Genomic DNA, 15,710 nt, shown 5'->3' on the forward strand with positions numbered 1-15,710 from the left:
CTGAAGAGGCCAAAATCTACAGGCGGAAGTGGGACATCCAGAGTTGCAAATGGTGCTTTAGGGCTACAGTGAATATCCAGGCAGCCTTTTACAGCTAGCAACATAGTTACCAGCCCATTCAAAGCGTTTAATGTTCATCCTGCTGCACTTCAAGCAGTGTGCTATCTGCTATGACAGGGGGAGTCTGTCCTCGCTATCTACTAATTTGACTTGGCACAGCGTTAGAGGCATCTCCCTCATCTCCCCCTGGAGTACAGATCCTGAAGACGCTGTGAAAGTCTCTCAACACAGCTAGAAGGCTGGAGACTGTATAATCTCCACTCCTTTCAAATCCAACTGAGCTGCACAGTTATATGCTAATAATATAGTCTTCTATTATGGGCCCCAAGTAAATATCCAGCATAAGGCACATTACTGCGGTTCCGTAACCTGACAAACCCTGAGTAGTCATAATGGACTGCTTTACTACATTTATATATAACTTTATTTGTCATGTCTCATTGTATACTTTGAATCCATCTATGAAAATATATGCTTTGAAAGCTCATGTCAGAGAGGGCCACACATCCAGATGTCAAGCGTGACCGATGATTATGAACACAGTTTATGGCCTTGACTCGAGATTTATTTCCTATTTAGGCAAGTTTCTTTCGTGTCCTTTCAATGGAGAGTTATAGAACACTACTGAAACTGAAAAAAAAAAATAGATAGTCCCTAAGTTGTGATGAATCCAGAGTGGACAACTATACAAAGAGTCAGGCAAGCAGTACAAGGAGAAGCAAATACAGTCAGACAATAAGACACAACCACAGACACTGGTCAAAGTTATTATTGTAGAATACTTTGATTTTTTTTTTTTTACAGACAAAAAGTGTTGACTTATTTTCCCAATAAATTCTTAGAGTTCCATACAGTTTGGTCTACAGTATACAGGTGTGTTCTTTCATCATATATAGATATATTTTTTCTCTTAAGTAACAGGCAGGTAGTTAATATATTTTATAGTCTGATTTTTTTTGTCTTTTTTTTCTTTGTAGCGCAGAAGAATATGCTCAGGAGAATGTGCAACTGTCTATGTTATTCCATCAGTAGAAAGAGCACTGTGGGAAGAATCAATAATAATAATAATAATGATAAATATAATAATAGTAATAATAATAATAATGTACAAGCTGTTCAATTGTAATTTAATTCTTTACAAAAAGCATCAGGAAAGTAAATAGAAAGAAAAAGGTGAGAAAACGACCATGTGTCCTAAAAAGTAAAGAAAAGATGCACATGTGCACATTTTGGCCAAATGTACAGCAGTGATGCAGTTGTACAATAATTTATAACTTTTTATATTAAATATATTATATACTCTTTTCACATTTTGTTTCTTTTTTTCTGCTTCACCTCAGGTGACTTCCCAACTCCAACAGAATGGAACAAAACAAAAAAGGCAGACAGACTTTGGATTCATTTTTTTTTTAACTCCTTAAAACTTAAGTCGCCATTTTAAGTTTTAAAATGGAATTTGGCAGGTGATGGCAGAGAAGGAATACCAGTTCTAGGTAATATAATCAAATTCAGCAGTCTGGACATAGTATGGTTACAGAATGAGTAGCAGGATATACTTGCCAGTCATCAAGCCTTGTAATATTTTTAGGACAAACACCCATTTGTGTGGGTATGAATTTTAATCTAAATTAAGATCAGAACATATGAAGTTTGCTCAGGTAAGTGTAACTGAAAGTTTTAATGCAGTGAGACCTTCCCTCCTGTGCAAATCAGCACATTTGAATATGAAGGTTGTGGTGTTCGCTCAAGTGATGTCACCTGACCTTAGACCTGCCAGCGCTCTGACTGGCATCAGACTCCACTGGAACTGTCAGGATCACGTGACTCCATTAAAGGTAGCACACACAAACAGAGGGAAGGGTAATCAAAGCATGTCTCTAAGTTTTTTCTTTTTCTTTTACGGAATGTGAAGATTTAACAGAACTGTCACTGTAGTATCACTGTCGCTCTTTTTTGTCTCCAACGAAGAAGTGTGGGAATCAGAACAATTTAAGTTCAGCGAAGAAGTGAAATCAAAGACTCAAAGAAAGATGGACCCTGCGTACCCTTTAGGAGCGCTGCTCCTTGACAGCTTCTGAATCCACAGCCATATAGACAGAACACTTGCATTCAACAACACACATTAAAGAGAGAGGAGTATACATCCATCTTCTGCTCACAAGATACAGTGAGTGAGTGAAACTGTTACCACCAAAAGACGAAGGTAAAGTAAAAGAATGACGACAGTGAGGTACACACCATGATATCAACACATGCTCTGCACAGAATCAATCAACCGATGCAACGTTGACACGGCCGCGATCACACATGTAATGTCGTCTTTCGATTTATATCCGGTTTCCGACGAGTGGGCCTTCTAGAAAATAATTCTATACAGATAAAGGATTTCTGAGAGCCCTATATACAAGTCATCATGCCTATTTCACATAGCTGTGGACAGGGCAGTCTGTTGCATAAGTGCCTGTTCCATTCTTTACGTGATTGTATTGCATTGCAATGCATTGACAAGAGCGTTATGATCTGAATAGTACCAACCCAGAGTATCGTCGGATATAGTTGGAAGTTGTCCCTTATGTGGTACTTTTGATCAATGGAATGTTTTAGCATGTCATGATATGGGTGGAATGATCAGGAATTGTATGATATACAGGTTGGTGCAAATATGTGCAATCTGAGAGGAAATGAAAGTAAATCAAGAAAAAAACAGGTGTGTTTTGTCAAATTTGACTCTGGTGGCCACAATGATGTGTTATTTACGGACTGTTTGTCTTTACGAGCAAACATAGACATTGGCATGTCTGATGAGTGAAAGGACATCGCTCATATCTTCTACAAGATATGGCAGACAAAACCGAGTTTGAGACATTTTATATTTTAATAAATATATATATTATTTATACATTACACCATGATCCCATGAGTGACGCTATGAGACAGGTTATTAAAGGGTCTGCTGAAGTGTATTCACATAATAGATGAATCTCTGTGTCAATGTTTAAAGGGTCAATGCATCTTTTTCCAAAAGGCTCAAAATGTATCCATCGGTAGCATCGAGGCATTCTTGGGGAGTCACAGTGAAAATGCACAACTTCACTCTGCGATCATCCCATGCTGCTTCTGCCGTACCCTTTTCAGCTATAGAGATGCGGCCCTGGGGGAGGGCGTACGCACAGACAAGAAACAAAGCTATCATCCGACTGAAATTGTCTTCTTTTGGACTTCAGTTTCAAACGCTCAAGATTAAGGGCCTAGCCCTGATGATGAGCTCTCGATTGAGGTGTCGATCAAGATTTTCAAAATCCAAATCAAACCACCAAAATAAATACATAAATTAAGAAGGGAGAAGAAACACATTTGTTCCATGGATTGTCTCAATCAAAATAAACGACATAATTTGAATAAGCTTGCCAATGCCTTCCAGGCCTTAATAAGCTGTAGGTATGCAGAAACAGATTGAGTTTCCAAAACTAAAAGCATGGATCTGTTTACCTATCTCACAGGATTATGGTATGGTGGTGGCAATACTTTTTTTTGTCCATTATTTCTTCTTTTATTTTTTCTTCGCAGACGCATTATAATTTATTAACGATTAGGATTTTCAATGTATTGTATCATTGTTTTGTTAGTATTTTTGTTATATATTTTTTTCTGTTTTCAGGACAGACACGACACATACACACACACATAGAGAGAGAAGCTAGACAAAGTGATGATGGAAATAAAAAAAGAAGTTGAGCAAACAACTTATGAAATGAACAAAGAAATCAATATTAAAGCTAATCCATAAAGCATCAGTAATTTACTATTTCAAAACATAACAAACAAAAATAAATTAAATAAATAAATAATCGAGTCCTAATGATGAAGATGCTTAAAAGGTATTGAAAGTGATAATAAATATAACACTACTAACATCGGTCGGTAAAAGGTGGAATGAATAGACCCCCCCCTCCCTTCCCCTCTTTGTTTTGCCTCCTTGGAGCCTGTTGTTGTTTTTGTTGTCCTGGGAGGTCATAGTTTAGCGACTCCTTTTGTCCAGTTCTACTGAAACCCTCCTTCACAGGGCTGCGGTCCACACACCCTCTTCAGTCCTCCAAGAGGCCCTGCAGGCCAGAACCAGCGCCACGAGACGAGAGGAGGGCTGTCAATGGAGAGGAGAGGAGGCGTGGGCCCACACGGACAGGGTGCACATGACTGCGGAGGGGACTGTGGCAGGATGGCAGCAAAGACTTGTTGGTCGATTTGGATCCACTGTTACTATGAGTGGGTGGGTGTGTAGGCGGGATGGATGGATGGATGTGTGGGTGGGAGAGAAGCACCGACCCGACTCCGATCCCATCCGTATCCAATGGACCCTTACCCTCTCCTCCACCTGTGCCTCCTCTCCTCCAGTCTATCTCCTCAACACACCTCTGGTCCTCAGAAGTCTTTTTTTTAGTTTTTAAATACTTATTTTTTTTCAGGTGAGTCACCCAGTGGAGAAGGGTGGCAGTCATAGCGCAGTCTCCAGACTGAGGAGGGGGCAGCCCTGCTGTTGGGTGGTGGAGGTCCAGTAATGGGTGGGGGGTTCTGTCGGGGGTGTGGGGGCGCCCCGCCCGGGCTCGATGGCGTTGTTGTTGCGGTTGGGGGTGACGGGCAGGCTGTACTGGCGGTAGGGTCGGGGTCGGGAACGCTCCGAGGGTTGTGGTTGGGCTGGCGGCGGCGGAGGCTTGCGCAGGGCCGGGTGGACGTTGGTGTACTGTTGGTAGTGGTTGTGCTTGGAGAGTTCGGACTCGGTCTCCTCGAGGTCAGTGTCGTCGATCAGTGGGATGTTGTGGATGAAGTCGTTGATGAGAAACTCGGGGTGGGCCATGAAGTTGTGGATGGAGTTCCTGGTTTCGGGTTTCTCCATGCCATTATAGTCGGAGCTACGGAACGCTTTCACCACCCGCATCTAGAGGCGAGAGGGGCCAGGAGAGAGGGGCAGCAAGGACGGCAGAGGAAGCACGAAAGAGAGAAAGAAAGGATGGCCAAGGAGCACAGAGGAAGAAGGGACCAAGAGAGAAAGAGAGAGAGAGAGAGAGAGAGCGAGAGAGAGAGAGAGAAAAAAAGGATTGCAGAGGGTCACAGAGGAAGGGGGTAAAGATAGTGAGAGAGACAGACAGACAGATAGCAAAGAACAAGGGGTGGAGGAAGAGGAGGAGATAAATTGAGAGAAATAAAAGAGGGCAGATTTTGGATGGAGGGAGAGTCAGGAGGGGAACAAGAGCAGAAGATTAGCACCAGTCCTGAGAGACCATAGAGACAGAACATAAGGGACATCACATAACTCCATCTGTTTGGGGCATGCCTTAGGAGTGCAAACACAACTCAAGATCAGGCTGCTGCAGGGTACTGTTGTCTATCTATGTAGGTTGTCATTTATAGGATATGATATACCGGTAATATATATCATATATCATATGGAATGATCTGTAGTGTTTCTGTTTTGTTGATATGGATTATCAAATTATCTTTGGTGAAATAATCTTTTTTGGATGCTTCTAGGAATTGTGACAAAGGATTAGAGAAGGATTGGATATCGTGAGTATTTGAAGTTCTGGTGTCTTACATGATCAAAGATTCATGTGCGAACCTAAAATGGAAGTGTATCAGCCTGATCTCAAGAGTTTTTCAAAGGAAGAGAGATGACAAAAAATAAACCAAACCAGAAGATACAAAAAAAAAAAAAGTTGTTGGAAATGATGTCAAACTGTCAGTTCACAATTTTCACTCACAATCAACAAGACAATGGACATTCATGTGAAGTCAAACATAAAACGCACCAAGCCTCAGACACACAGAGACACATGTTAAGCACAGAGGCACAAGCCAATACAAACTCACTGGTGACTATGTGTGTATACCGACAAGATAAGAGACCAGCAGTCACAAGTGATAAGAAAGCATACTGATATTTGAAGCATGTCGCCTTGATACACACATAGCCCTGATTACAGCGGACTCTCTGGCGGATCTGGCCCTGATAAGGCGGGGAAGGTCTGCCAGATCCAGGACAGACCGGGGCCAAATCGGGGCCAGAGCCGCTCGTGAGTTGGCTGCCCTCTGGCAAAGTACAGGCAACAAAGAAGAACAAATGTGTGGATTAGAATTTGCGGTGGAATGCCGGAAAGACACATTTAGATGGAGGTAGAGCAGGCAGGCACGCTGGCAGATACTGATTGAGAGTCCTCTGAATGGGGGTACAGAGAGGTTTGTGTTTGGGGGGGCATCCATATCCTACAGGGAAAAGAGCTGGGGCACTGCACCTACTAACACGACTGGGCTGGGGACAAGACCTGAGGCCTCACTGGCTTCTGTGACATCCAGGACTTGGTGTAGAATGAATGAAGGAGTGTAAGCAAGATGGGGCAATGAAATTCCAGTCGCGTGATCATGTAGTCAGTATCAAATGACAGCATGCATCATCAAGCCATCAAACACTTTGAGTGAGCAAAAGCAGGAGAGTTGGATTTGAAAGAGTACTACTAGGATACATTCTCATACGATGCATATTATCTTCCTTTGTGTGTCGATTTCTGTAGGGTATCAATTGTTTGGTATGGGTCCAACACAACTCCTACAATCCATTCGTCTGTTTATATGTAACAGCAGAGAATAGCTGTCTTAACCATGCAAACAGGTCCATGCCCAATTAGCAATTCAGTGCTGCAATGTGATAACTGGATTAAAAGTAGTAGAATGATATTACATGTGAATGAGCAGGCCAAGGGTAATGACATTAGGGCACTTAAGAGGCTCCACTGAACAGTCAAGCCTTTAGCTTAAAGGCATTGCAGTAAAGTAATTTAAACCAATCAATGTAGGCCACTGGTAATCGACCAGCAGCTGACATACAAAGAGTTAAAAATCTGATTTTACCAGATCCAATCTGACATTTATACATATTACAACCTATACACTTATAGCAAATGTGCATTACTCTGCAATGCCGTGGATTTAAGGCGTGGGTGATTTACAAGCCGATATGGGTCTGGGACACTGTCACTGTGCATTGTCAGGGTGTTTGTGTGAGTGTGCATTGTCAGGGTGTTTTTGTGAGTGTGCATTGTCAGTGTGTGTGAGTGAGCGAGTGAGTCAGTTTAAAGCGAGTGTCTGAGTGGACAAGAGTGTGTGGGCTGCACCGTGAGAGAGTAAAAATGTGAGTGTGCATTGTGAGTGAGTGCCAGTGATTGTGGATAGTAAGTGAGTGAGTGAGTGTGCATTATGAATAAGTGAGTAAATACGTGAGTGAGTGAGTGTGCTTTATGAATAAGTGAGTGAGTGAGTGAGTGTGCTTTTTGAATAAGTGAGTGAGTGAGTGAGTGAGTGAGTGTGCTTTTTGAATAAGTGAGTGAGTGAGTGAGTGTGCTTTATGAATAAGTGAGTGAGTGAGTGTGCTGTATGAATAAGTGAATGAGTGAGTGAGTGAGTGTGCTGTATGAATAAGTGAGTGAGTGAAAAGGTGAGGCAGCACGAGCATCAGTGGACATGCAGCAGAGCAGATGGGACCAGAAGAGTTGCTGGTGAAGCTCTCAGGCTGGCTAATGAGGAGAAGAGAGGAATGCCAAAAACCATGATCAGAAAACAAGAGCCTGGGGGTGTGTGAGTGTGTGTTGGAGTGCTTTAATGCCCCCATTCTAGTGCAGCTGGCTCGTCGCTGTTTCAGACAAACAAAGAGGAAAATAAATAAATAAACAAATAAATAGGAAAATAAATAAATAAACCAATAGATAGATGGCGCCCAGCCAGGCTCATGTTGAAAGGACAAATCAGACTAAAGTAGGAACAAACACACACACACACACACACACACACACACACGAAAACACACACACACACACACACACAGACACACGTCTGAGTGTTTATGTTCATGTGTGAGAACATTCATCAGCACCTTCCTTTGCCGTGGTCAGGTAAGTGCAGTCACCTCTTCAGCCCTTTCCCTGAAACCCCACCTATTCCCGCCCGCACTCCCCACCTCAGACTGACACAGCAGAGGAAAAGAAGCTAAATGAACAGAAAGATAAACAAAGAAATTCCAAACACAAACAAACAGGAAGGAAGGAACGGTCAAGCATTTGGTTAAGTGCTTATCTGTTTTTCCAAAGAGCCTGTTTGTCAGCAAGAAAAAGACTTCATGCAAATCTGAAAGATTTTGAAAACACTTTCTTTTTCGGTAGTGTCGTTTGTTTTCATTTTTTTTTTTCTTTGTATGGTTTGCATGGATACGGGTAAACTTTCGAGTATAACGCCCACATTTATTTCGAGATGAAACATGGTGAAGGATGTTAAGAATCAGTTGCTGTCCCCCCCCCCCCCCCCCCCCCCCTTAGCTCTGGGTTCTAGCATGCCAGATCAATGTCCACTGTGTCCCCTGCGTTGGCCTTCAAAAGGAAAAGCTTGATGGAAAAACTTCATTGTTAAAACAAACAAACCAAAAAAAAAATGTTTTACTCAATAGACCTTCCCAAGTGCATTGGGGCAAAGAAAATGATCAATAAAGCAAAGAAGAAGAGAAGCAGAAAAAGAGAAGGAGGAGGAGCAGAAAAGAGAGGGAGAGGTAGTGGTTAGAGAAGCTGTGATGGAAAAGTAAACGTTAACGCTGATGACCTCGCATCCTGTTCAGTTCATCTACTCCTCTGTTATCATGATTTGTCTTTTAACAACGAGAACAAAAGCTCAGGTAATGAGCTGAAGTATGAGAGTACAAGGCACCCTTTATGAAAACTAGAAATGGTAGAGAAAGTGTCTGCGCTATTGACAAAGGACATGTTTTTAGTTTTTAGTACTTGGAAACAAATTGTATTTTGTATTTGTACCGTCATTTTAATAATCTACTAGCAACATCGAAATTTCGATATAATGAAACCGTGTCATTAAATAATCATGTTGAAAGGCCGCCTGAAATTTGTGAGGAAAACAGAATGCAAATGACTGACAAGCACCTACTGCAGAGAGCAGATGTCAGCAATCAAGAGCACAGGAGATGCAATGTTACATAACTAGGTTCCCGGCGTCCTGAAGCTCCCACACACACTTGCATTTGCATGTGCGTAGACACACACACACACACATGCTTTCAACTGCACACACATGCACACACATTCAATCACATTAGTACACTCTCGCAAGAACACACGCATACACCCACCCGCAGACACTCGCGCACACGTAAACAGTGACATACTCTGGCATTTGGCACTTAAACTGTCTCCATATAAGGTAAATATTTCTGCAAATAGAGTAATGGTGCTGAGCACTGGTAAGAGATACACTGCCAAAGAGGCGACAAGGTCATCCATCAATGTGCTTCTTTGCCATTTAAACGGCACGCAAACAGGCTTGTTTAAACCCCTGCACATATCCACATAAAATGAAAACAAACTCGATCCATAGATCTGGTAGCTTATACGCGGTACAGTGGCTGTAACAAAGGCACTGTACAAGACAGCCTCAAGGGAGGCGAGTACAGTGTTACTGGATGTTGTGGGAAAGTCAAAACTCATATATACTGTCCACAACACATGCATTCCTCCCCATAAGCAAATGTTTTCACAGAAGACGTGGTACAATACCACATTAATCACACCGACTGACTACAGCATGAAACAGTTCAGCAGTGGACATGGTTTAGTCGGCACAGGGTCCTTAGTCCTCAGTGAATCGAATTATGGAATGTTCTAGAATGTCTAGAGGATATTCATTTGGCGGTTCAATTGTGGGTTTGTATGTTTGTTTGTTGATTTAGAGTTTGACTCGTGCTGTCTATCTCATGTCCAGTATGTGAATATTTGAGGTTACTCTTCCCCAGCTACTCTACAATGGCGAAAAAGAAAAGGTAAAATGTGAGAGGTGTGCCAGACAGACAGATGGAGGTTTCACAGTTGAAAGCTGAAATAACTCTTCACACACTGGCTCACATACTATACGCATCCGTGGGTAGACACACTTACACACACACACACACACACACACACACACACACACACACACACACACTCTCACTCACTCACTCACTCACTCACTCACTCACTCACTCACTCACTCACTCACTCACTCACTCACTCACTCACACACGCACTCATGCACTCACGCACTCACGCACTCACGCACACACACACACACATTCTTGGAGTGAAATGAAGGGATGGGACACACACGTGATATGTGAGGGAACTGACAGTCACACAGTTAGTGTAGAAAAATCATTTAACTGAAATTGTGACAACCTGCAAATATGAATAGATGACCAGAGATAACAAAACAGGAAAAAACTTACACAAAAGATAGTGTTACAATAGTGTGTTACAAAAGTCCATATCGCCAAATGTTATATGGGACTACACACAGAATAATCTTTAAATTGAGCACAAATATTCTCTAACTGTCTAATATTAATCTCAAACTGAATATGAAAGTAAGTAAGTAGGACAATAAATAAATAGTATATTCATGTATATTCTTGTATGTCCTCTATTTCTTAAGAACCTGAGCTCAAATATGTTTGTAAATTTGTGAGACCTTTAAAGTAGAACACCAAGAAATGTGAATGATTGAGAGAGAGAAAAAGATTGATAGATAGATATAGAGAGAGAGATGCACAGACACAGATATGGAACAACCAATGATACATGATGAGACTATAGTGTACAGAGACAGAGGAGGGACACACAGAGCCTCTGGGAAATCTGCAAAGGAAAGAGTTAGAGAAAGAGCAGCTCTCTGTTAACACTCAGAATACCATATGACAGAAAAACTTCACTTTGATCTCATCTGAAAAAGTAAGAAGACAGAAAGAGAAGGAGAGAAAGAGGAGGGAACCCCGAGAGAACGACAGCAGGACACTTAAGGGCTTATACTCGAAGGTTTACCCCCTGTGCGGGATTCGTGAATTTGTAGCCACGACCGTTATTTGTCGAAATATTTCGGAGTACACATGGACCTGATTTACATTTAATATGTGTTCCTTCTTTTTTGTGGCAACCAAGCTTGACAACAGAGACCTCTTCAAAAACAAAGTTGCGCCATGTTCTCTCATTAATCCCTCATCCCTTTCATCTGGCAGGTTCCATATTTTTCCCCTGTCTGTGAAAGCAGGCGATTGGCCAACATTTCATCATCTCTCCTTTCAATCTCATGCTGTTTTTCAACCACAGCCAATTTCTGAGATTGTCTGCCATTTAGCGGTGTGTGCTTCTTAAGTGAAGGCTAATTATGTGTTGTACTCTAGATTGAAACCCACAAATACAATGCATTCCCAAATATAGTGGTAGATATCAGGTCTAATTAGACCATCAATCAAACCAGGGATGTCAAACAAATGCTTTCCTGAACATGTGTTGAAGCCTAACACATGATCTCCATTCAAAATGCAGTGTAGTCCTGTGCCAAGCCTAAGGCTTCTCCAGGAAATAATCCCTTATTGTAATTGCTGTAGTGGTTAATCACAAATGGTGAAAGATACCACTCTCGATTTCAGAAGGAGCAGAAGGACTTAGTAGCCAAATCTATGTGATAAAACACTGAGAGAGAGAGAGAATGGCTCAATTGGCACATCCGGGTAGACAAAATTAAAATAACACCAGTAAAAAAAGAAAACAACAAAGGCAAGACCATCAAGACAGCAAACCACAACTCAACGGGTGTCAAAAACAAGGGACCAGACTGGCAAGACCACACAGACAGGAAGAAGGTGGGAAGGTAGGGAGGGAGATAGAGACGACATCTTTTGGCACGGACGGTCGCAAACCACACAGAGAGCTTGCAGAGAGCCACAGTCACAGAGGCACAATCACAACCACTGAAGACCAACAGTCCCAAGGAAAAGCAGGTGACACTGCACACATGGTGCTATGGACGTGCGTGTGTGTGTGAGAGACAGTGGCCTTGTGGTTTGTTTGTTTGTTTGTTTGTGTGTGTTTACATGCCTCTGTGTATGTGAATGTGCTTCTTTGTTGGTGTGTGTGTGTGTGCTTGGCTAGTATGTGTGTGAGTGAGTGTGTGCATGTGTAATGTGTATGTGTATGTGTGTATGTTCAAATGTTTGTGTGAGTGTATGTGTGTATGTTCACATGCTTATCTGTGTGTGTGTGTGTGTGTGTGTGTGTGTGTGTGTGTGTGTGTGTGTGTGTGTGTGTGTGTGTGTGTGTGTGTGTGACAGTGGTAGGGTAAAGCAGTAGTAGGGACTCACTCCCAGGAGCGGCGCTTGCATTGGCAGTGGAGAGAACTACGTGAGTGGGGGTAGAAATATTGGTTACGTCATGGAGCTGGCTGAGCACCGAGGACCGCCGCCGCGCAGCCCCCTGAAAGGAACCACTTCTCTTGAAGGTACTCACTACCTCCATCTGCAGGTGAGAGAGAGAACCACACGACACACACACACAGAAATACTTCAGAAGGAGGATCGGAGGGGAGGGGTGGTGGAGGAGGAGAGCAGATTCTAATGTACCTGCACAGCGGACCATGTGACAAACTTAAAGGAGCTTGAGGTAATTCTACAAAAAAAGAGGTTATGGTTACCAGCATTGGGGAATATCACCATGTAATCGTGGGGCCATAGCAGTAAAAGGCACACACAGGCTGTTGGTACTTCTATCTATCCCTTTGAAATGCGCATTAACCTTTTGTCCTTCTCAATTCACCATTCGTGGGTCCATTACAAACCAGGCTCAAACCACAGGCATCCTTTCTCCAGTGAGAGGGGGAAAACAGGACAAGAAGAGCGCGCAAACAGAAACACTCTGTCTTATCGTGGCACACTATGTCATGCTATGTCATAACTACGTAACGGTAATCGCACCTTGCAAATTTAGAAACCCCAAAGGATTTTCTAAAGTGGGAACTATATCAGGGCATTTTTTGAACTGCTGCATCATGGGAACAGCTGTGGTACCTTTTGCATTATTATTTATCCAATGAAATCGATGGATACACACAGGTATTACCGTAAATAGGTTACCTTTGCTGACAAGGCCTCCACTCACAATTAATCTGTGCTTAATCACTGTACTCTAAAAAATAATAATAATAATAATAATAAAGATAAAGATAAAGATAAAGATGACTGATGAAAAATCAATGGGGCTACTCTGCGAAAGAGCCACTCTCAGTGAAAGCCTTGATCAGATTAAAGTGACTGATGATATTAGGCCGGCCCTTGTAATGTGTGTTGTGTTTTGCCTACCCAGTATTGAACACGGGAGGGGGATCGATGGAAACCTTGTAAGGAGCTTTTGCTGGCACTTCTTGCGATCGGTGCTTAGCACCCCAACATCAGAGGCCTGTCTCTGCTCCGACCCATCCCTACAGCTTAGCTTGTGGGAGTGTCCGCACCGATGGATTTATACACTGATTTATGTAGGGGGCTAATGCATGAAGCTCGCGAGGTAAAAGGCACTGTATATTTCTGTTAGGGTCCATTGAAATGAGTGAGAGAGTATTTCTGATGCATGCTTGTGTGTGTGTGTGTGTGTGTGTGTGTGTGTGTGTGTGTGTGTGTGTGTGTGTGTGTGTGTGTCTGTGTGTGTGTCTGTGTTTGTAGGCTTGTGTGTATATGCAATACATACTGTAGTCTGTGGTGAAGTGTATATCTGAGTGTATGAGCATGCATGGGGTTATATTTGTGTGTGTGTGTGTGTGTGTGTGTGTGTGTGTGTGTGTGTGTGTGTGTGTGTGTGAGAGAGTGAGTACACGTATGTATGTGTGTGTGTGTGTGTGTGAGTGATATCAATTCCAACAGCTTTGCCATACCTGTAGCAAACATAACTTATCATTCACACCATCTTCTCCTGTAACTCTTGTCCTACTAGAACCACTAAACTTCACACAGTTATGAGTGTGTGTACCAGAGACAGAGAGGGAGAGAGAGAGAGAGAGGGAGAGAGAGAGAGAGAAAGAGAGAAAAAAAATGTGTGTGAGGTAAGACACGTGAAAGGTAAGAAGTGTAACTAGGAGAGAGACAGAGGAAGAGAGGGAGAAAGAGTGTGTGAGAGAGAAAGAGGGACACAAAGAGGAAGAGAGAGAGAGAGTTTTAAAGGCACTTTAGACTTCAGACACAGGGCACTCCAAAGGTAAGAGTGTGGGACACTTATTGATCCTTAGATCCCTGGTGTCCTTTCCCCCACCACCCACTCCCGCCTCTTCCTTCCTCCCCTGGATCTAATGCACTTTTATTGGGCTCCCTCCAGCCCGCTGCAGAAGGCTGATGTTGTCTGCTGCACCCCCCCCCCCCCCCCCCCCCCCCCCCCCCCCACACACACACACACACACACTATAACAAGAGGCTGGAACCCTTTCTGCTGCCAGCCCACTGCCAGGATCCCTAAGCCCTAAGAGAGGCAAGCGGAGTCCTGTAAACACACCGACACCTTTTACCTGCTCTTACAGCCTCTCAGACAGCATGCCCACTGACAGGCTAAAATGGTGCTACCCTAATAGGCTATAAAGCCTTTCCTAATAGGATATAAAAACCTATACACACACACACACACACACAGAGAGACATGCAGAGACACAGACGCACCCTCTGCAGATACTTATGTTCACATACATTATCTATACAAGGACAGGATTCTGTGGCGCTGGGCTGAATTTCAACGGCACACTTTGAAATTACTATGCTAACAATTACTACCACATTCCCCCTTTACATCAAGAACAGTGACAAGAGAGACAAAAACTAATTCTGGAAATATCACAAATGTCAGATACTGTCTGTAGATAACACTTCTCCAGTTATAAGGGAAAACTTTAAGCAATTCATGTCGAAAACATTCTTCATCAGATATTGGTGGTGGGAAAGATACATAACAAAGAGAGAGGGGGGGGGGGGGGGGGAGGGAGAAGAGGAGGAGAGCAAAATTCATGAAAGGAAAAAACAAGACAGGCAATCAGTCAATTCAGCCTTTGAAACAAAAGAGAGAACATGTAAATTAGGAAAAAGAGAAAACACAGCACAGAAAGAGATAAAGTCAAACTCAACACAAACTAAGAAAGAGGCATGAGAATGCTAGCTGATCACATGACATAACTAAAGAATCTGTTTATAAATAGATTCATATGACCTTGTACGTACTTAACAATCATATCTACTGTATATTCCATAAAATATGTAGTAAAATGGCAGTTCAGGTCAAGTTAAGGCCTAGTTTTTTTTCTAATTATATAGATACTTCATATCCAAATATGTTCTGAGTTTTGAGCAAGTACCACAACTGCCCGACATCACTAAAACACTGATCTGTGCCTGAAGCAGAGGAAGGCCAGAGAAACTGACTCTTGAAACGACTCCAGTTACATAATAACGCGGTCAACCAGACAGGGAGCCTGGAAGAGTGTTCATAGAGCACTGTTGGTGGAATGTATGGTCATTTAGTAAGGGGGTCAGATAGGGGCCAAAAATATTAGAGAAAAAGGGAGAAGAGAGAGGGAGAGATAGAGAGAGTCAGAGGGAGAGAGAGAGTTGTGAAGATAAAGGGGGAAGAAACAGCAGAGGAGAGGAAGAAGAGTGTGTTTAACAGTGCGTAATGAAATGGTTAGAGCCGAGAGTGAAGAGTAAAGAGGAGGAGGAATACAGGAGACAAGCAATGATGATATTACTAAAAGGAGACGAGAACAACACCTATTAA

General features: G+C 42.7%; 1 protein-coding gene across 1 annotated transcript in view; it reads right to left on the bottom strand.

Moving 5' to 3' along the window:
* Nucleotides 1-4,552: 4,552 nt before the first annotated feature.
* Nucleotides 4,553-15,710, bottom strand: part of atp2b3b (ATPase plasma membrane Ca2+ transporting 3b) — a gene marked incomplete at both ends in the record, with an annotated part of 39,679 nt that continues 28,521 nt past the window's right edge. Inside the window, one exon of the mRNA XM_080854584.1 lies at nt 4,553-4,993. Coding sequence (XP_080710710.1) covers nt 4,553-4,993 — 441 coding nt within the window. The remainder of the gene's footprint in view (nt 4,994-15,710) is intronic.

This window comes from Sprattus sprattus, assembly GCF_963457725.1.
Source record: "Sprattus sprattus genome assembly, chromosome: 16".
In the NCBI taxonomy this organism is placed as follows: Eukaryota; Metazoa; Chordata; class Actinopteri; order Clupeiformes; family Clupeidae; genus Sprattus; species Sprattus sprattus.